Below are 19,272 nucleotides of genomic sequence, written 5' to 3' on the forward strand. Positions count from 1 at the left end.
GGGGGGGGGGGGGGGGGGGGGGGGGGGGGGCAGGGCAGGGGCGACAGGAATCTAGGAGAAGCCTGACACCCTTTTGAATAGGCAAAGGCCCCTAGTCCTTCTGTTTGCTCTCTCCCCTGATGCAGGGGCCGCCTGGCAGGTGGGAGTAGGGGTGGAGAGTAACATCAACCCCTTCCCTCCCTCCCGAAGGGACACTGTCATAGAGGTTGTCACAACAAGGTCTTTCCCTTCTTCCTTTAGGTAACAATAGCTACCATTTAGAGGACACTTTTTGTATGAGATCATCTTGAGTCTCTGTGTGAACACTTCCAACAACTGGAGATGTGATAAGATTAATAATGATAATTAATCACTTGATTATATCTGCGGTCCAGACACAGACACAGGCTCTGAGAAGTAACTTCCCTAGATCACGGGATACAAACCTAGGGAGTGAGGCTTCAGACCCCTGGCCTCCACAGGGAGCCGCAGGGCAGGAGCCAGGAACAACGGCAGGACCACCCACCCCAAGGGGAAGGGGGACCACGTCATCTGGGACCAGCCCCTCTGGGGCCTTGGCAGGGAGCTCCCTCAGATGGCGGCAGGGGGCTGGCAAGCTTGCCTAGTGTATGTTTTCATCCTTGAACCAGATCTCAGTGTTCTGTAAACTCCACATTTCTGCCGCTTGCCATGGGATTTCTTGGATTTCTGGGTTTAGAAGGCTGAGCAAAACATACTAATGTGACAGTATTTTTGTTCCTAAAGAGGGAGACATGGGCAAAAATCAGAGCCTGGCAAGATCAAACGAATGCCATCTTGACTCTGACGGGCTTTGTCAGCCCCTGGAGCTAGAATCAGAAGGTTCCGAGGGGCAGGTCCGACCCCGATTTACTTCTGCTTCTCCCCCAGGAACGCCACATCATCTCGAGCATTCTTTGGACGCAAGGCATCAAATGCTGGAACAAGAAAGGTACAATGGTCGACTCCTCTGGCAGTTTCGAGCATCTTCAAAAGTTAACGGGGAGGAGGGGACAAAGAAGAGCAAATGAGAACATTCTCATGAGACTGTTGGGCGGGAGCTCTCTGGACCCTCTAAACATTACACGTCAAGCTGAGCAGCCAGCCAGGCCTGGCCACCAGGGTTCCCTGCACCCCAGGAGCAGAGAAGGGGTGTAGCCGGGAGAATAGTTCTTAGGAAGTCTTACCTTTCTTTTTTTTTTTTAAGATTGTTTATTTATTTGACAGCGAGATAGATAGCAAGAGCAGGAGCACAAGCAGGGGGAGTGGGAGAGGGAGAAGCAGGCTTCCCACCGAGCAGGGAGCCCGACGCGGGACTCGATCCCAGGACCCCGGGATCATGACCCGAGCCAAAGGCAGACGCTTAACGACTGAGCCACCCGAGAGCCCGGAAGTCTTACCTTTAAAAGGCCTGTGAATTTGGCAATCTACTCAAAATACATTTTTTTAAAGATTTTATTTTATTTTATTTTTTATTGTTATGTTAATCACCATACATTACATCATTAGTTTTTGATGCAGTGTTCCATGATTCATTGTTTGTGCATAACACCCGGTGCTCCACGCAGAACGTACCCTCTTTAATACCCATCACCAGGCTAACCCACCCCCCCACCCTCCTCCCCTCTAGAACCCTCAGTTTGTTTCTCAGAGTCCATCGCCTCTCATGGTTCGTCTCCCCCTCCGACTTACTCCCCTTCATTCTTCCCCTGGTTAGATGCCACGAAGTAGGTGGCAATGCCTTAACCGTATGTGTGTGGTCAGGCCCGAGGGCCTCTTCCATCCTTGTCAAGGGGAGTGCTAACCTTCTCTCCTTTCATACAACACTTAAGATTTTATTTTTAAAGGGGCGCCTGGGTGGCTCAGTCGTTAAGCGTCTGCCTTCGGCTCAGGTCATGATCCCGGGGTCCTGGGATCGAGTCCCGCGTCGGGCTCCCTGCTTGGCGGGGAGCCTGCTTCTCCCTCTCCCACTCCCCCTGCTTGTGTTCCCTCTCTCGCTGTCTCTCTCTGTGTCAAATAAATAGGTAAATTCTTTAAAAAAAAAAAAAAAGATTTTATTTTTAAGTAATCTACACTCACCATGGGGCTTGAATTCAACGACCCCGGGATCAAGAGGCACATGCCCTACAGACTGAGCCGGCCAGGTGCCTTCTTACTATAAAATGCCTTCTTACTATAAAATTCACACATTTTTAAACTGCTCTCCATGGAGTAAACAAGCCAGCCTTGGAAAGATTCTCCATGCTTGCACAGGGGGTTGAGAACCTTCGAGGCCCTGCTCCATCACAAATCATGCTGCCTCGAGCACTTTACCCGTGTTCTCTCACGAAAGCCGCATGGCAACCCTGTCCTGTAGCTTTTACAGATGGACGCAGCGAGGCACAGAGAGATCAGGTCCTGGGTTTAAGAGTCGTGTTCATGCCCAAGAGAATAACCTGGGACTTGTTAGCTGAGGCCTGCAGGGGGGAAAAGATTCCACTTCCTGTAGAACGTAGTGACAGCTAAGCTGTTTCAGAGACGGAGCAAGTAGCCCTGGGCCAGGTGAGGGGGTCCCTGTTTTGAGAACAGAGGCGGGGTGGGCACTTGGCCTGCAAGGCTAAAGAGAAGTCTCAAGCATCTTATGGGTACTTATGGGTCATCTTTTAAGTTTCCTAAAGCCCTGTGCACCTTGAGCTGCTTGATGCGAACTGACATATCCCCACTGGGTTTAAAAAAAAAAAAGGATTCGAGGTGGCTTTTGGATACACATACCAAGGCAAAAATATAAAATAGAATAAAATGAAGAAATGGCCAAAGGAAAAATAAAGGTAGGAGAATAAGACAATGTCATGTAGAGAAGTGCATGAATGGTGGGCCCATCGTTCCCTATTCCCTATCCCATGCATAAGGGATAGGCCATAGATCTGGCTCTGAGCTTCCTGGTGGCCACAGTGAAGAAGGAAATTTGCCATTGTGTCCATGAGATAAGAGCAAACCAGCTGCCCAAGTGAAGTACAGCCTTCCCCAATACAAAGACTGAAGAGTTTTCTCCTGGTACCTCTTAAAGAAGGCCCTGGAAAACATCCCAAGGATGAACTGAAAGGTAGTGAAATTAGTAGTTGGTTCTGCTACAATGCTTGCTTTGAAAATGTGAATTTGTTCCAATAAGATTGGTATCTTAGGAAACACTTTGAGCATAACACAAACTTTGTGTTTCCTTATGAGTGACTCTGTCGTTGAGAACACTAAGGTTAAATGCAGAGAACCGCACCCAACCGAAGGGAGCCTCGAAGGAATTCACAAAACGCACACACATGCGCCCTTCAGATACGCACTTCATTGTTCTCTAACCCTCTTTGCACTACTTCACAGTAACTCACAAGCTGCCACCCTCCTGAAGCCCACTCACACAGGCCGACGTCAAGTCTTTTCCAAGGTCAAGGGCCATATGTTTAGTAGAATGTGGTAGATCTTGACCACAGGATGTGTGAGACTGTGCCTCCAGCTTTGTTAGGCCCTTCGTTTGTCCTGTCATCCATCACTGACAAAGCTTTTGAGTGTTGTGCCACTCATCCCATTCCCTAAAAGCCCGGTGGTTTTGACTGCACCCGTTTTGCATAGTGTGGTGGTTTTTAGGCATCCATAGGTAACGTTATAGCAGAAATTACTGCAGAGCTCCTTCCTGCATTGGTCAAACCCGCAGTCTTAACAAAGAGCCCCCTTCAGTGGGAAGGGTAGCCCCACACAGGGCGAGGCAGTGCAGGATTCGGACATTGGGGGTTGCAGGCGGATGGGGTGGGACCCTCTTCAGTACCGTCCCTCCAGGTCCCTGTGCGCAGAGGTACTGTATAGTTTCCTAGAGCTTCTGAAAGGAATTAGCACAAATTGGGGGGTTGAAAATAAGAGAAATTGATTTTCTCACAGTTCTGGACTCCAGAATCCAAAATCAAGGGGTCACCAGGGCCACCTTCCTGAAAGTTCAGGGAAGAATCCTTCCTTGCCTCTTCCAGTTTCTGGTGGCTCCAGAGGTTCTGTGGCTTATGGCCAGGCCACTCCAGTCTCTGCGTCTGTCTACACGTGGCTTTATAAGGACACCAGTCATTGGATGAGGGCCCACCCTAAACTAGTATGACGTCATCCTAATAAATTACATCTGCAAAGACCATATTCCCAAATAAGCTCACATTCTGAGGTCTGGGCAGACAGAAGGGGGCGGGGGGACACTAGTCAACCCAGTACAGGTGCCACCTGGACGAAAATGCCCATGATCTTTCCAGCAGCCCGTCCCCTACAAACCTTACAGTGAGAATAGCCAGAGCTAGGATTTGGATCCAGGCTGATGGATTCCAAAGCCCAGGCTGCAATTCTTCCACCAAAGGGCAGGCGGATCTTACTCACTTGGTGGGAAAACGCCCCAAAGTTGCCCTAAGTGTGAAGTGAAGGAGTGAGAGGCCAGAGCCACCAGGCCCTGGATAGGTGGCATCCAGGAGAGAGAGGGCTGGGCAGGGTAAAGCCAGAAAGCTCTCTGACCCCCACCACGCCACTGTGCCACAAGCGAGCTCAGCTGGCAGGTCTGGGGGTGGACCAAGTCTGGAGGCGAAGGGTAGCTCTTCCCTCCCAACCAGCCTGCAGGGCCTGCAGGCTCCTAGGAAGGTTCCCACCAGCCACAGCCCCCAGCTAATGGAGCTCGGCACTATCTCCTGCCCCACAGAGCCCGCGCTGCCAACACCCGCTTTATCTGGCCATCCAGAAGCACGCCCACTTCCGTGCCCTGTTCGATCTCTCCGCTCCAGTGCTGCTCTCGGGGAGCCTCTTCACTCAGGAGCTCTGGGACAGACTGAGCCAGCACAAAGCCCCCTATGGCTGGCAGGGGCTCTCCCGCCAAGGTAATTGGAAGTGGCTGCTTCTTGCCCAGCCCTCTGGCCCCAGAGAATCCCTTCCTCCTGCTTTTGGCCCAGGTGCCAGCCTGCCATCACAGCACCTTATGGGGACCCCCCTCATACACCCCACCCCCCTGCCCATTTCCTTCCCGAAAGGTCTCAGGGCTCGACACCCCCCCCCTGCTGTGTGACTCCTGCCGTACCTACCAGCCCCTACAAGCACCAGGGGATCAGGGAGGGGGCTTGATGTGCCTGCTGACCAGCGCTCACCTCCTGGGGCCAGTGTCCCAAGGCGGCCGAGAACAGGGGCTGGGGGGTCCTCAGACAGCCTGCCCATGGTTCCCGCTGTGGGAAACTGCCCAGAGCACCTCCCCCCCTTCAAACTGCCTCACGTTATTTTATTGTGGAGCATACGGTCTTGAGAGGACTAGTTATTCGAGTTCTTGAGGTGACAGGGTACAGCCAGATCCTCTCCCCCCAGTTCAGCCTGCATGGCCCCACTGACATTTTGCTCTCCCCGGACCCTCTGTGCCTTGGATGAGGCTGGTGTCGGGCCTCTGGCAGGGGGCATGCCAGAAAGTGTCTCGGGACAGCCCCCACTCAGGGCGCCCTGCCCTGTCTGGCCCCCACAGCCATCAACTCCACCCTGAGCCTCCTGAATGGCTCAGAGAGCTCCGAGCTGTTCGCCGCCTCCGGAAAGCTGCTCTCCACGTGCATCCGGTGTGCGGTGGTGGGGAACGGAGGCATTTTGAATGGCTCCCGCCAGGGTCTGAACATCGATGCCCATGACTACGTGTTCAGGTATGCGGTGCAGGAGCCAGGGAGGAGGTGGGAGAGGAGCTGGGAATGGAGCTAGTCCCCAGCCAGCCCCTGGGGGAGCATCCTCTGGGAGGGCCATGGGCCGGGGCAGCTCCACCGTCGGGACGGGCAGACAGACCCTGAAGATGGGAGTGTGGGTGCCGCGTGCCAGCAGGGAGGGAGCCGCCGGGGCCAGATGTGCCCATTTCACAGGCCATCCCTTGAGGTCTGGAGAAGTGGGAATGGGCTGGATGGGGCACTGGTGCTGCCTTGGGCAAGGGGCACAGTCTGCACAGAGGCCTGGGGACAGGTGCGGCAGAACCCCGGGGAAGGAAGTACAAACAGCACGTGTGACCATCGGGAGGCTGACAGACCTCTGTTTGGACCAGACTCAACGGTGCTGTGATCAAAGGCTTCGAAAAGGATGTGGGCACCAAGACCTCCTTCTACGGCTTCACTGTGAACACAATGAAGAACTCCCTCATCTCCTACTGGAACTTCGGCTTCACCTCCGTGCCACAAGGCCAGGTGAGGCTTCTGATGGGCCTGCCACTGTCACTGACGGTCAGTGCCGCTGTTCCCAGAGTCCCCTCTGTGAGGCGAACCACAGTGGCCCCAGTCCAGTAGATGGAGAGCTTGTGCCAGGATCCTGGGTGCATGTGATGGGGCCACTGAGGAGGGGGATCCAAGCAGGGACACCCCGTAGTTTCTGGCAGCACAGGACTGCTCTGGGATAGAGCATGAAAGCCTAATACTCACTGGAAGCTTATGGGGTGCCAGGCTCTTTACGGGATGCCATGTCAGCCCCGTTTTACTGGTGAGGAGACTAAGGCTGGGTGCCCTTCCTTCAGCAAGGACTGCCTCCCCCCGCCCCCCGGCCAGAGCTCACGCTACGCACAGGGGAAGGGTACTTACTGAGCGTCTCTTCTGTTCCCGGCAGTAAACATGGTTGGCACAGCTGCCCGTTTCCTGATGGCAGCACATCCACCCAAGGCCACCGCGCAGCTAAAATCAGCAACCTCCAGGCCCCTCTGACCACACTAGCGCTAGGGCTGTCTCCCATTTCCCTGAGCTGCCTTCCTGATCCCACAGCAGCCTAGGAGGGAGGCTGAAGTCCAAAGGCACGGAACTGCGTGCCCAGCCAGGGAGCAGGGGAGCCAGAATTCAAGGCCGCCCACTGCCTGCGGCTTGTGCAGCCACACCCAGTCGCGGGAACACTGCTCCTCCCTTCAAGAGCTGTCTGGGTGCCACATAAAGAGGGGAGATTCCAGGATAAGGGCTCTGTGGTGCTTGAGAAGACCGGGCCGGGTTTCTAGAAGCTTCCTCCTCTGGGCAGGAAATCCAGGAGTGCCGTAGCCACAGCAGGACCTCTCTTAGCTCGTGACAGAACAAAACAGAGCAGCTTTTATTTCCGGCCACACTACCTGTATGAGTTACCACTGCGTTAATAAATTACCCCAGACTTGGTAGCTTTAAACGACAAACATTTATTATCTTACAGTTTCAGGGGGTCAGGGATTCAGGAACAGCTTAGCACAATGGTCTTGGCTCAGCATCAACAGGGGCTACGGGCACTTGAAGGCTTGAAGGAGGCCAGAGTCCAGATGGCGCCTCTCTAGGCTACTAGAGTGTCCCCAGGTCATGGCGGCTCACTTCACCCAGCGCAGGGGGTCCCAGGGAGCTTTGTAGCCTCGTCTCCAAGGTCACACGCCATCCCTTCCACTTCCTCCTATTCATTAGTCACTCAAGCGGATGGCAAGTAAGCCTCACCTACCAAAAGATTTGTGACCATGCATTGAAACCACCATGGTACCTGGGAGTGGGGGTGACAGGCAGAGAGCAGAAATTCCCCCATCAGGACAGGTGGCAGGACCGGGTGGAGGGCTGAGCAGGTGCTGGACACAGTCTTGTTTGGGGGGGCCGGGAGGGACTGGCTCAGGGTCTCTGTCGCCCCGACAGGACCTGCACTATATCTTCATCCCCTCTGACATCCGGGACTACGTGATGCTGAGATCGGCCATTCTGGGTGTGCCTGTTCCCGAGGGCCCTGATAAAGGGGACAGGTGAGCAGCCGGGCGGGTACGGGGTGTGGTAGTGCTGGGCCCACTGTCAGGCTGGGAAAGTGGGTGAGGACAGCAAGAAAATCCTGAAGAATTCAGTCGACTGTTGGGGAATTACGCTCTTTTTTTCCTACCCCCCGAGCAGCCCAGGTAACCCTCCTGGCCCCCAGGAGCCCGCCTGACGGGGTGGGCTGTAGCCCTGAAGGGCCGCTTTTCTGAGTGGAGCAAGGTAGGCCTGGCTCCTCAGCTGTGGGCTGCTGGCCCCTTCCCCACACAGCCCCCCAGCCAGCAGCACTGGCCACGCTCGTCCACTCCAGACTCTGCTGGCCGGCTGAGCACGCTGTGTCTGGAAGCAGGGCCGGGTCGGGGGGGGGCGGGCCCGCTATCCATGGCCCTCATCCCAGTGGGCACCCTCCCAGGATCTGTGCCCGTGAAACGGAGAGCAGGTGACGTGGGCCCAGTGTCCTGCAAAGAGAGAACAAAGGGCACTCTGTCTTTTCTCCCCCACCTTCCCGGGCAGCAGGCCGGTGTCCAGCTCTTTTGAACCATGTCCTGGCCTCAGCCGAACCTTCTCCCTGTGGTGCTGAGACAATTTCTTGTCCCAAAGTCAGGTCCTTAGAAATCCATGCCACCTTTGCAGCCACGAAGACCAGCCTTCCTATCTCAGTGCTTCTGGACCATGCCGCCCACCCCCGAAAGAGCAAATTCTGAGGTCCTTAGGGGTTAAGCCCTCAAAGGCCAGGCCCGCTTACTCTGGCCCACCTGCACCGCCGCCCCCTTGTGACGATCCAACAATCACTCGTGACACCACAGCTGGTCATGAGGGGGGACTTTGTGACACGGGTGGGACTGGGCTCTTGGGGGGGGCTGGCTCAGAGACATCGATCAGGTGGTCGTAAGCCTCCCCAACACCAATGAGCTCCCCCTCCCATACCCCCAATCCATCCCCTACCCAGTCCCCCTCCCAGTCCCGGTCCAACCATATGGCCCCTTCCAACCAGCAGGCCTACTCCAGCTCTGGTGGCTCAGCCCCTTCTCCATCCCCCACCCGGGGGTCTTCCTCCCGGCCCCCCTCTCACCCTGCCACCCCATCTGCCTCACAGCCCTCTTCCCGGGCTTCGTCCCTGACCCCCAGCCCTCATATCCAACATGTGCCCCGAGGATCTTCCCAAAACCCCACTCCACCCACCTCCAAATCTCCTTCCCAATCTGGCTTGAAATCCCTCTCTCGAAACTCTTCCCAAACTCCTCCCGTGCCTACCCCCCGGTCCCCTTCCCACAGCCCCGCCACCTCGGCCTCCTACATCGGACCCATTCGGGGCATCCCCTCCTACATCGCCCCCTACGTGCCCCGCTTCCTGAAGGAACCCCCCTTCTTCCAGCCCCCCACCACACCCCTGCCCCAGAACCAGTGCTTCCCCTGCTCCTTCCCCTGCCCGGCCCGGGAGCCCCCTCCTATCCCGGACTCTCTCTACTTCCCCCTGCTCCCACCTCCTCCCCACCACCCCCGGGTTAACTGCTCCTTCCCGACCCCTCCCGCCCTGTTCACGCCCCCCTCCTCGCTCACCTACACCCTGCCCACCGAGGTCCTGGTGAGCGGAAAGCCACACGTGGTGCCCACGGTGTTGCCGGCCACCTTCTACACGCCCTTCTCCCGCTACTACACCCAGCCCCGCCCGGACCGCTACCGCCGTAGGCCTAGCGCCTTTCCCCTCCCCTTGCCATACGACGGCTCGGGCCGCTCTGTCCACTTCTTTCATGGGTCCTAGGCCTCAGACCTATTTCGGACCAGAAGCCTCTGCCAGGAAATTCAAGCTACTACATCCAGACTTCATCAGCTACCTGAGGGAGAGGTAGGTGTGTGTGTGGGGGGGGTGCACAAAGAACAGCTCCTCCCTCCAGCCCCCCTGCACACCAGCCCATCACTGCAGGTCCTTTATGGCCCAGACGCTGTAACCTACAGCGAGCGCTAACCTGTATTGGGCCCAAACACAGGCAGTCCAAGGCGACCACAGGGAGGAACCTGGAAATACCTCAGGCCCTCTCCCTCTACCAGTGGTTCCAATGTGCGTGTGTGTGTGGGGGGGGGTCACGTGCCCCTCTCTGGAGACGTTCTGGTTGTCACTAGGTAAGCATCACTACCAAGTAGACACAGGGATGCTGTCGAGCATCATACAATACACAGAATGCCCCCGCAACAAAGAATTATTTGGCCCAAAACGTCAATAGTGCCATGGCTGAGAAGCCCTGCTGTCACCCCGTGGCTGGCATCCCCAGAGAGCAGGTGGAGGGTGGCGAGTGGATCTGGGGAGGCCTCCTGGTGCTGGCACTCACAGCCCCACTCAACAGAGGAAGAAACAGGCTCAGAGAGGCTAGGCGGTTTGTCTGGTAAAGCTTAGATGTGAATCCGGGCTGAGGTCAGGCCTGTGGCCACCGTCCTGTGGCCTCACTTTTGCATTCTGAGAGTGTGTGCACACACTTATCTCACCAGTGACTCCAGGCCCAGGACCTGGGTGCCCTGCCCCTCATGTCCCTCATGAGGGATTCTTGCTGGGCCGAAGTCTGTGGAAAGAAAGAAACCTAGGTCTCAGGCTAGATAAATAGGCCACCTGTCCCCTACCCACTGCGGTTACTTAGGCCAGGGGTGAAGGCAGGGTGTTGCAGAGAGGAAAGGGGACTCAGGCTGGGTTCACGCTTCTAGAGTGGGAGAGGGAAGGATCATACCTGGGGTTCTTCTGCACAGGCCTGCTCGTCTTTCTCACCCCACTCTGTTACCCACGCTTGCGTTTGCTTCATTTGGGTTTTTCCCTAAATGGGGAATGGACTGCACTCGAAGAGCCAGGAAGTTCTGAACAGTTTTCCAGGCCATCTGAACTGGTAGCTGGAAAGGCGAAGGGCACAACCATCGAGTGAGACCTACACCTCTTTCTTGAGTTTTGATGCCACTTTTCGTCTCCAGGTTTTTGAAATCAAAGTTGATTAACACAAATTTTGGAAACCTATATATGCCTAGCACTGGGGCCCTCATGCTGCTGACAGCTTTGCACACCTGTGACCAGGTAAGAGGCCTTCCCTTTCAAGAGCCCACAGCAGCAGAGGACAGGTGTGGGTGGAACCTAATCTGATCCGTGATAACCCCTACAGGAGGCCTGTCACCCTCGGGCCTGGGACGCGGCCTCGCCCCTGTAGGGAAGGGATTCTCCAGCTGCAGGAGCAAAAGCTGGTCTCTGGAAGGGGGTAGGAGGGAGTGCCACTCCTGAGCTACCTCCACATGGGCTACGCAGGGGCCTTTCCAGGACAGGTGCTGGGCCAGCCTTGCCTTCCTCCAGGAGCCACCTGCCCAGGCACCTCTGTCCTTCACCCTTGTGGTATTGAAGGCGCATGTTATCAAATTGTTCTTGTGAAAGCAAAATCGCAAAGGAGTGGATAAAGACATCCTTCTAGAACTGAGCTGGGCGGCAGGTTTAGCCTTCCACCACCTCTGAACTCACTGCCTGAGATGTTCCCGGTGCTGCCCACAGGAGCCCAGCAGAAGCTGAGAAGCAGTTTTCGAGGAAAGGCAGTGAGCGCACTAAAGCCAGCACAAGAGCTGGAGACCAAGGGCCGCTCCATGACGCCGTCATAATCCTTTTCCCAACTTTTTTAAGGCAGCAGTGTCTCGACTGCGCTCCCATTAGAACGAGCCACAAGGAGTAATGGGCTTTTGTCTCCACCTCGAGCTTAGCGAAGGAGATCCCGCATCGCAAACCCGACTTTGAAACCCCAGCCTGGCCGCTCGCTAGCGCGTGACTGAGGACGTGTCCGGTTCTCTCTCCGAGCTTCCCCCCTTGTGAAATGGGGATAATACCCGAGATTATCCCGAGGCTGAGAGAACGTGGCCAAGAGCACAGGGCCTGCCGTTAGCTCGAGCTCCAGCTATTGTTTATTTTTGTCTTGGACACGGCATCTAAGGAAGGTGGGGGGGGGTACGGTGACTTTCCCAATTCATGTCACTTCACATCTGTCTGCACGGAGCTCAATAAATTCTAATTCAATGACTGTCCTTTGTCCAGGTTAGTGCCTATGGATTCATCACAAGCAACTACTGGAAATTTTCTGACCACTATTTCGAGCGAATAAAGAAACCACTGATATTCTATGTCAACCACGACCTCTCCCTGGAAGCCACCCTGTGGAAGAACCTGCACAAGGCCGGCATCCTTCGACTGTACCAGCGCTGACCCTGACGTAGCCAAGCCCTTTGTTCTCGCAGAGCCGTGGGACCTGTGGCCCCGGCCCCTCACGTGGCCTAAGCGGCCCCCGGTCTTTCCAGCCTCTGAGAAGGGCTCCGGCTCCCCTCCACCCACCCCTTCTTCTCCAGGGGACGTTAAGAGGTGGATTTGTGACTCACTGAAGCTTGTTCATTGTGGGGCACCCCATCCTGTTCTTGGGTTTGTCCACGAAAACTCCCCTCTGGGTTGGAGACAGACATCCCGACCTTGGGTGAAGGGAAAAAAAGACTGCTCTGCTGGATGTTTTAAAACCGAAGGTAACACAAGATGAGACTGTGACCCTCACCAGCGAAGGGCAAACCTACTTCGGAGCAGAGATCTCAAACCCAGCAGTTGGTACGGAACCTGAGGATGACGGTGCAGTGACTGCACCATCTCCACTGACCAGGGTCAAGCAGCAGTACAGGCTCACACATTCCCCAGCCATAGACACGCCTAAACCACCTGAGAACATGACCACTTTCTTCCTCCTGCCCCATGATAAAGTGGGAGCACAAAAGGCAGAATGTAATTTGAACTAAGTACTTGCATAAATGACAGGATGACCCTTGTGTCTTTTCTGTGTGTTGGGAAGGGGGCTGGGGGTGATACACGACAGTGTTTAGCATGCAGATCACTCAGAAAATTCAAAGGACCATGGGCCAGCCCTGGTAATTTGACAGGGGTCAACTGCACAGAGGGCTGCCGGCCTAAGTCATAATGGACGGATTACCACCTGGCCACTGGAAAGACGACACAATCAGGTAATGAACCCTCAGCTTCACATCATGGTTTCAGTAAAGCTGGGCTTAGTTAATAGGCAGTTTCCTTTTAGACAGAGCACATGGGCCTCTATTGGAAGGGTAAGTCTCGGCTAACCAAGTTATCACCATATAGCCCTTCAGCCCTGGGATTTACTGGCCTGAGGACAAGTAGCTCGACAGTCTGATCTGCTCCACTGTCCAAAGCCTTCCTGAGGTGGCTTTGACCACCACTGACTAATTCACCAAGGCCCAGGACCTGGCCTCTGGCTCTGTGGTTTTAGAAGGCAGATCCTATGAGCATGTTTAAGAGGGATGAACTGTCACTGGAATCAAACTACTTTAGAAATTCAGGTATGTGATCAAAGACCTGGGCTTTCACGCTGGAGGCAGCTGCTTGAAACCACCGCCTCCTGTGGCTGGTGAGCAGTTTAGACTGGAGAGGAGTAGCAAGCAGGAGGCCAAGGCCTCTCCCTTTAGCTTGGCAACTTTGAACTGTCCCTTGATCTCAAGGACAGCAGTGTCCCAGGTATATTTCTCTGGATAGAATTATTGGCCTGGGAAGAACACCATCAAACGTGGGAAACCTGGTACCAAGTATCAGTCCATTCTGCCATCTGATAGTGACCTTTACTAGTAAAGAAATCCAACTGCCCCTGTAAGTCAGCACAGCCTAAGTCAGGCCGCCTGGCGCCTTGTACCCAGGACACTTTACTTGTCCTTATTCCCGTCACATCTGGAGCTTTCAGAACCTCTTGTCAATCCGTTAAGATTTGAGAAATGCTAACGTTATGTTTGTGGGTGGTAACCCGTTAAGAGGTGCAGAAAATCAACTTAATGGGGAACTTCTAAAACATCTGATTGCATCCTATGAAACTTGGGGGACCTCGGTGGCTCAGTCGGTTAAGTGTCCCACTCTTGGGGGGAGGAAGTAGACTCCCTGCTGAGCACAGGGCCCAGAAGTGTCTAACTCGATGGGATTTCAACTGGTGATCTCAGGGTTATGAGATCGAACCCCCCGTTGAGCATGGAGTTTGCTTGTGACTTTCTCTCCCTCTGCCCCTCTTAAAAAAAGAAAAACAGTATTCTGTGAAACCTTCATTTATATAAAAATGTATTAGCTAAGTCAACAGAATAAAATCCCAGGATGAGGGTCTCAACATGAAATCCATGTTACAAAAACCCATTTTTAAAAACTTTTATTTGTGCTTCAAAATTTAAGCCCAAGATACATTAACTTCACAGGAAATCCACTCTGAGAAACCCCTTTCTAGGCTGAGCACCTGCTTCCGCTCAGTCTCCCCAAAACAGCACATACACATTAACCCTTTTCAGTTCACAATCACTGCCTTCTTCCCAGTGCACCAGTTACACCCAGATCAGCTCAACTGCGGCATTCTGGATTTTCTTAGTTACGCCCTGATTTGGCTGCCAGCAGGATGAGCTGTCACTCAAACTCTTTGGCTCCTTTCGAAGACAAAGTCCAAAGAATTCTTCAATTATTCTCCCTTTGGGGGATTATTTTGCAGGCATTAACAATTAGCAACAGAGGCCGCGCTGCTCCACCTGGCACCGCCTGTCCTGAGGAGATAACCTGCAAGACCAAAGGAGAGTCATTTGATGGATCAGTCAAGCAGGGGACTCAAGATTGAAAGCCAAACTGAATGAAGAAGAGGCAATCGTAGCAGCGCTCGTTGTAGCCGAACATTAGGCCCATGCTGTTGAGGGGACCACCTGGCACAGACTGCTTCAAAGCAGGCTGCTAGGATTCCCGGAAGACCTGAAACCACAGCCTGCCCTCAGGAGCTAATGTGCAAAGGGAGCAGGGTCTGGCAAGGGGCCAGGGAAGAACCACCACGAAGCACTGGGGACATTCTCATTCAACCCCTTTCTGGAGGTTAAGCTTTTCAAGTCAAACCTAAAGGTCTACGTGAGTCCCGTGGTGCAGTCAAAGCTACTCTGCAGCAACGATAACCTAAGAAGTCAACTTCGCGACTCGCTAAAACACATCCTTTTACTTGGTTTTACTTACAGGCTGTAAGCTGCTGGGGCCAGTTTTCAGGATTAAATCCCACCCCAAATCTAGCTTCCTTGGTGACTGAACAATTATGTGACCTTAAATACAAAAAGCCCATACATACCCCCCAATTTCAACAGAAAAAGGCCATCTGCCCACTCTAAGTCTGGCATTTAAATGGGAACAAAGCCAGACACCCTCCCGGCCCAGTATCACTGGGCTACTTTCTTGTTCGCATGACAGCCCCTCAGCCCTCGGCTACCCCAGGAGCAGCCCCATGCCCATCATGCCGTCCAGACCCAATCTCAGCTAACCCTAGGAGAGCTCCCTGGTGTTGTAAACAAAGCACCTGGAAACCAAACAGCTCTGCTGGTGCCATGGCAGCCCTTCTTTCCTCAATGTCACCATGTGGTGCAGAGATAGGTCACAGTCCTGCCACAACTGGCAGACTTCCGACATTCCCGTCAGTTTCAAAGAGTGCATTCATTTCCTTGAAATATGGACAAGCACTCTTTCATTCCACAATAAGAACATGACCCACAACTGGGCTACTTGCCCATTTCTGCCCCCTCTTAGAGCCTGTACCCCAGGACCGTCGATCAAGGGGCCTAGAGCGCGACAGGGCAGCCACACCATCAGTTTTCAAGCCGCAGAGGGATGATGCACTCGACTGGGGTCTTTGCAGGGTAGACAGTTCCCTCTGGAGTCCGTTCAGTTTGATCCCTGATAAAGCCTCAACTTTTTAAGAGCAAAGAGCCAAACCCCAACGCCTCAGAATAGATGGTTTCCCCTCAGCCGAGATGTTCAGACAGGGATAACTAACCATCATAGGCTCGTGGGGCTTCCTAGGGACAGGAAAGATGGAAACAAAGACTACAAGCAAGGGAGGAGTCCTTTCACTTACTTCAGGCAAAGCATGTCAGTTCTGTCCCACACACTGCAGACATCTAGCAAAGAAAACAAACCCATGTTAGGGGCGCCTGGATGGCTCAGTTGTTAAGCGTCTGCCTTTGGCTCAGGGTCCTGGGATCGAGCCCCGCATCGGGCTCCCTGCTCAGCAGGGTTCCTGCTTCTCCCTCTCCCACTCCCCCTGCTTGTGTTCTCTCTCTCTCCCTGTGTCTCTGTCAAAAAATAAAATCTTAAAAAAACAACAACAAACAAACAAACCCATGTTAAAATCTCCCTGCCACCCAGCACAATCCTAAACCCGAGGCAGAAGCAGCAAACAAACATCCCATCCAGGTCTATTTGGAAGGGCTCTACTTACATACAAAAGAGACGTCTCCGCTTCGGGCCCAGGGCAGCGGATTTGGCGCTGCCGCTGCCATCTGCTTCTGCAGGATCCTTTTCCAGCCTCAAAAACCGAGGCGGAGACTGCACCTGGCAAGGAGAAACTGCAAAAGAAAAATCTACTTAAGATATACACGGGTAACTCTCAAGTAGCTCACATTCAAATCTGGCCTAAATTTTCTATAAAGCAAACTTAGGAACTGAGTTTCAGACATCCATATTCCACAGAAAGGCTTCTTTGCCTTCAGACAGGGATAACTTTAGATCATCATGAACTCAGCTCCTGCCAATCCACCAGCTCACGGGCTGACACTTCTAGCAGAGGCAGACCACTTTTTCCTTACAAAATTCTGCTTTGCTTCCCTCACAAGAATTCTCAATCTTGTCTACTTTATTAAAACTTTCCTTCAGGGTAAAAACTGCTGATACCTAGTGCCTAGATGTACCCAGCATCCCAGACCTGACTGACGCTTCCTGCCCTTTCAAAGACAGAGTCTACCTCGGCACAAAGTGCCCGATAGCAGAGTATGTATGGGGTGTATATTTCAGTGTCAGTAAAATGTGTGGTTACTCCTTTGGGACATCCTGTTGAAGGCCAGCTGTACAAAGGTAACCCGCTGCCAGAAGGCACCATCACACAAGGTCATTTCTCCTTCACTCACCTCTGCGTACACAATGATCCACAGAGCTAGAGCAGTTTTTTAAGTAGAGGATTATAGATCTGCCCCCAAGAGCTACTTAAAAATAGCCAGTGCTATAATCTTGTTGTAATACAAGTAGATCAGTTCATCCAACTGTTCCTATATGACTGCTCTTGGGATGGCCACACAATCCTCGGGCCTCGATTGAGGGTCATTCTCATCCATGGCTGGAGGTGTACTTCTAACACTTTGTAGGTGCCTTGGATATACAACCAGGTCTGGAAAGCAGTAACCTGATTTTACAAAGAAATTAGGCTCTGGTGGGGTTATTTGCTAACGAGCCGGGACTAGGGCCCAGATCTCTCATGTTAGTCTAATACAAGTTTCAATCTCAGCTCTGACATTCTGGGTGGGTAGTTCTTTGTGGTGGGGGCTGTTTTGTGCATCGTAGGATACTTAGCAGGACCCGTTAGATCCCAACAGCATGCTCCACCCTAGTGGAGAACGACTGGGCTAATTTTAACTCAATTATTTCTCAATGAAACTGAAAAAAGGTTAATAGCACCCTCACAAAATTTGCCCTGTTTTTATGGTTCTTTAAAAAACAAGAAACAGGGGCACCTGGGTGGCTCAGTTGTTAAGCGTCTGCCTTCGGGTCAGGTCATGATCCCAGGGTCCTGGGATAGAGCCCCGCGTCAGGCTCCCTGCTCAGCAGGGTTCCTGCTTCTCCCTCTCCCACTCCCCCTGCTTGTGTTCCCTCTCTCGCTGTGTCTCTGTCAAGTAAATAAAATCTTTAAAAACGAAACAAAACACAAGAAACAGCTGTATTAACTCTAAGCCTCAGTTTGTTTACTCAGTAGCAAAGGAGAAAATATCTACTCCACTTAAGATTGTTTAACAGTTTGGGAGACTGCTTGGCAAGGAGGCTAGCAGAGTTCCACACTCCTTCCCTTATCTGGGCAGGAACAATCCTAGGAGGCTCACATCCTTGAAATCTAACAAGGCACTAACGGGACGCTAATCTCTGCAATTCTGCCAAAGAGCTAAAAAAAAATCTTCCCATTTATAAAACTTTCATCAAAAAAGTCCTTACACTCAACATCTTAAGATGATGATTTTCACTTGAATTTTTCAAAGTCTACAGTCAACACCTTTAATCTCTAAGGGAAATGTGGGTAATATACTTCATTCTAACAGAAACGATGTCAAGATGTTACCTCAAAATTGGTATTTAAAAGGCTGAGCCTCAAGGCATCAGAACTCTTCACAAAAGATGTCCTTTCAGACAAGGATAACTTCAATAATCCACAAATATTTCTAAACCCCAGCCAACCAAAACCCATTTCCTAAGTCTCCCTCCCATCCCTGTGTGCAGCAACCCTTTTGATTCCAAACAGTGACACCTAGTGGCGCCAAATCACACTGACATAGGCCCTGCTCATTTCCAGACTTTGGGTCCATTTTTCTCACCCTAACTGGATTTTTATGTCCACGTGTTCATAAAACTGAATTTAAAACCAGAATAAAGTGTGAGGCGGCCGTATGTAGCGGGCCTTCCGGCACCCATCCTTACTCATTTCAGGGATCCATTCCTCACTTTTAAGCTTCAACCTGCAGGTCTGCTGCTCACTGTCTCCGCAGATGCCAAAGAAAAGCCTGTGGGGAATGAAAAAATGAACTTGGAAGGTGGGTTGTAGAATTATGGCTTTCCAAAATCGACAATCCCATTTACGACTATCTATAGGATTAAATAAAAACTACTGATTAGGGCCGTCCTCAAGGCACTCTAGGAGGGACTTGATTTGGACGTTAACACTTGATGTGAAGTAAGAATTGCCACCCGGGGCGCCTGGGTGGCTCAGTTGGTTGGGCGACTGCCTTCTGCTCAGGTCATGATCCCTGCGTCCCGGGATCGAGTCCCGCATCGGGCTCCCTGCTCAGCGGGCAGTCTGCTTCTCCCTCTGACCCTCCCCCCTCTCGTGCGCGCTCTCTCAAATAAATAAATAAATAAAAATCTTAAAAAAAAAAAAAAAACCCACAAAACCCTGCCACCCGCATCCTGCCCCGTGGGCGGGCCTCGGAGACCCGCAGGGCACACGGTGGTTGTGCGACGCACGAGGTTGCACAAGCTGGGAGAACCTCTCCCCGTCCCAGGAGGGGCCCTTTAACTCCAAAGGAGGGCCTGAGCGCCCTCCCTTCAATCATCAACACTCGCGCCCTTCTGCGTCTTTTGATCCAGTATTTCCCCTAAACTTCCCAACCACCCTAGGAGGGAGACCGGTTTATCGACACCATTCCGCCTCTGAGGCAAGGGAGGCCGAATGAACTTGCGTCGGGTCAAGGAAGATCTCGTTTCCCCACCTCCCCAGCCTTACCACAGCCAAAGGCTCGAGAATGTTCATCCCGTTGGACCCAGCCAGAAGCCGCCATGCCTCCCAGCCACGAGGCCTGCCCCGAAAAGAAGGTGGGGCCGCGCCTGCGCACACGTCCTCTCAGCAGTCTCGCGAGAGCTCGCGCGATGTTGAGAAAGGGCTCAGGGGAAATGGAGTCCAAACAACCGCCGATGGGGGCGGCCGCATCCTCAGCGCGACTCTGGACG

The 19,272-nt window shown here is 53.1% G+C and overlaps 1 protein-coding gene, 2 long non-coding RNA genes and 2 other non-coding genes across 8 annotated transcripts in view; 2 read left to right on the forward strand and 3 right to left on the reverse strand.

Annotated features, from left to right (window-relative positions):
• The window catches only part of ST6GALNAC2 (ST6 N-acetylgalactosaminide alpha-2,6-sialyltransferase 2), a 16,155-nt gene extending 3,623 nt beyond the window's left edge, over positions 1-12,532 (forward strand). The window contains exons 2-9 of one of the 3 annotated variants that reach the window (XM_025859612.2): positions 889-949; positions 4,688-4,862; positions 5,489-5,657; positions 6,044-6,182; positions 7,614-7,717; positions 9,385-9,567; positions 10,674-10,773; positions 11,767-12,532. In XM_025859612.2, the coding sequence (XP_025715397.1) occupies positions 889-949; positions 4,688-4,862; positions 5,489-5,657; positions 6,044-6,182; positions 7,614-7,717; positions 9,385-9,567; positions 10,674-10,773; positions 11,767-11,934 (1,099 nt within the window). In that variant the 3' untranslated portion in view covers positions 11,935-12,532. The remainder of the gene's footprint in view (positions 1-888; positions 950-4,687; positions 4,863-5,488; positions 5,658-6,043; positions 6,183-7,613; positions 7,718-9,384; positions 9,568-10,673; positions 10,774-11,766) is intronic. The other 2 variants (XM_025859613.2, XM_025859614.2) reach the window with 2 other exon arrangements.
• LOC112814477 (U6atac minor spliceosomal RNA) lies at positions 1,699-1,824 on the reverse strand. The gene has a single exon (XR_003205786.1). It is a non-coding gene; the product is annotated as a U6atac minor spliceosomal RNA (small nuclear RNA).
• Positions 7,122-19,153, reverse strand: LOC112814245 (uncharacterized). 2 transcript variants are annotated; one of them, XR_012376205.1, is made up of 4 exons: positions 19,049-19,153; positions 16,010-18,329; positions 15,647-15,689; positions 7,122-8,179 (listed from the first exon to the last, which is right to left on the reverse strand). It is a non-coding gene; the product is annotated as an uncharacterized lncRNA (long non-coding RNA). The 2 variants fall into 2 exon arrangements; XR_012376204.1 differs by lacking the exon at positions 7,122-8,179 and adding an exon at positions 13,910-14,319.
• On the forward strand, positions 12,882-14,810 carry LOC141371325 (uncharacterized). Its single transcript, XR_012376206.1, has 2 exons — positions 12,882-13,079; positions 14,255-14,810. It is a non-coding gene; the product is annotated as an uncharacterized lncRNA (long non-coding RNA).
• LOC112814481 (small nucleolar RNA R38) lies at positions 16,233-16,312 on the reverse strand. Its single transcript, XR_003205790.1, has one exon. It is a non-coding gene; the product is annotated as a small nucleolar RNA R38 (small nucleolar RNA).
• Positions 19,154-19,272: the final 119 nt, after the last annotated feature.

This window comes from Callorhinus ursinus, unplaced genomic scaffold (genome assembly GCF_003265705.2).
Source record: "Callorhinus ursinus isolate GAN/ISIS: 27379988/994484 unplaced genomic scaffold, GSC_fseal_2.0 scaffold68, whole genome shotgun sequence".
Classification (NCBI taxonomy): Eukaryota; Metazoa; Chordata; class Mammalia; order Carnivora; family Otariidae; genus Callorhinus; species Callorhinus ursinus.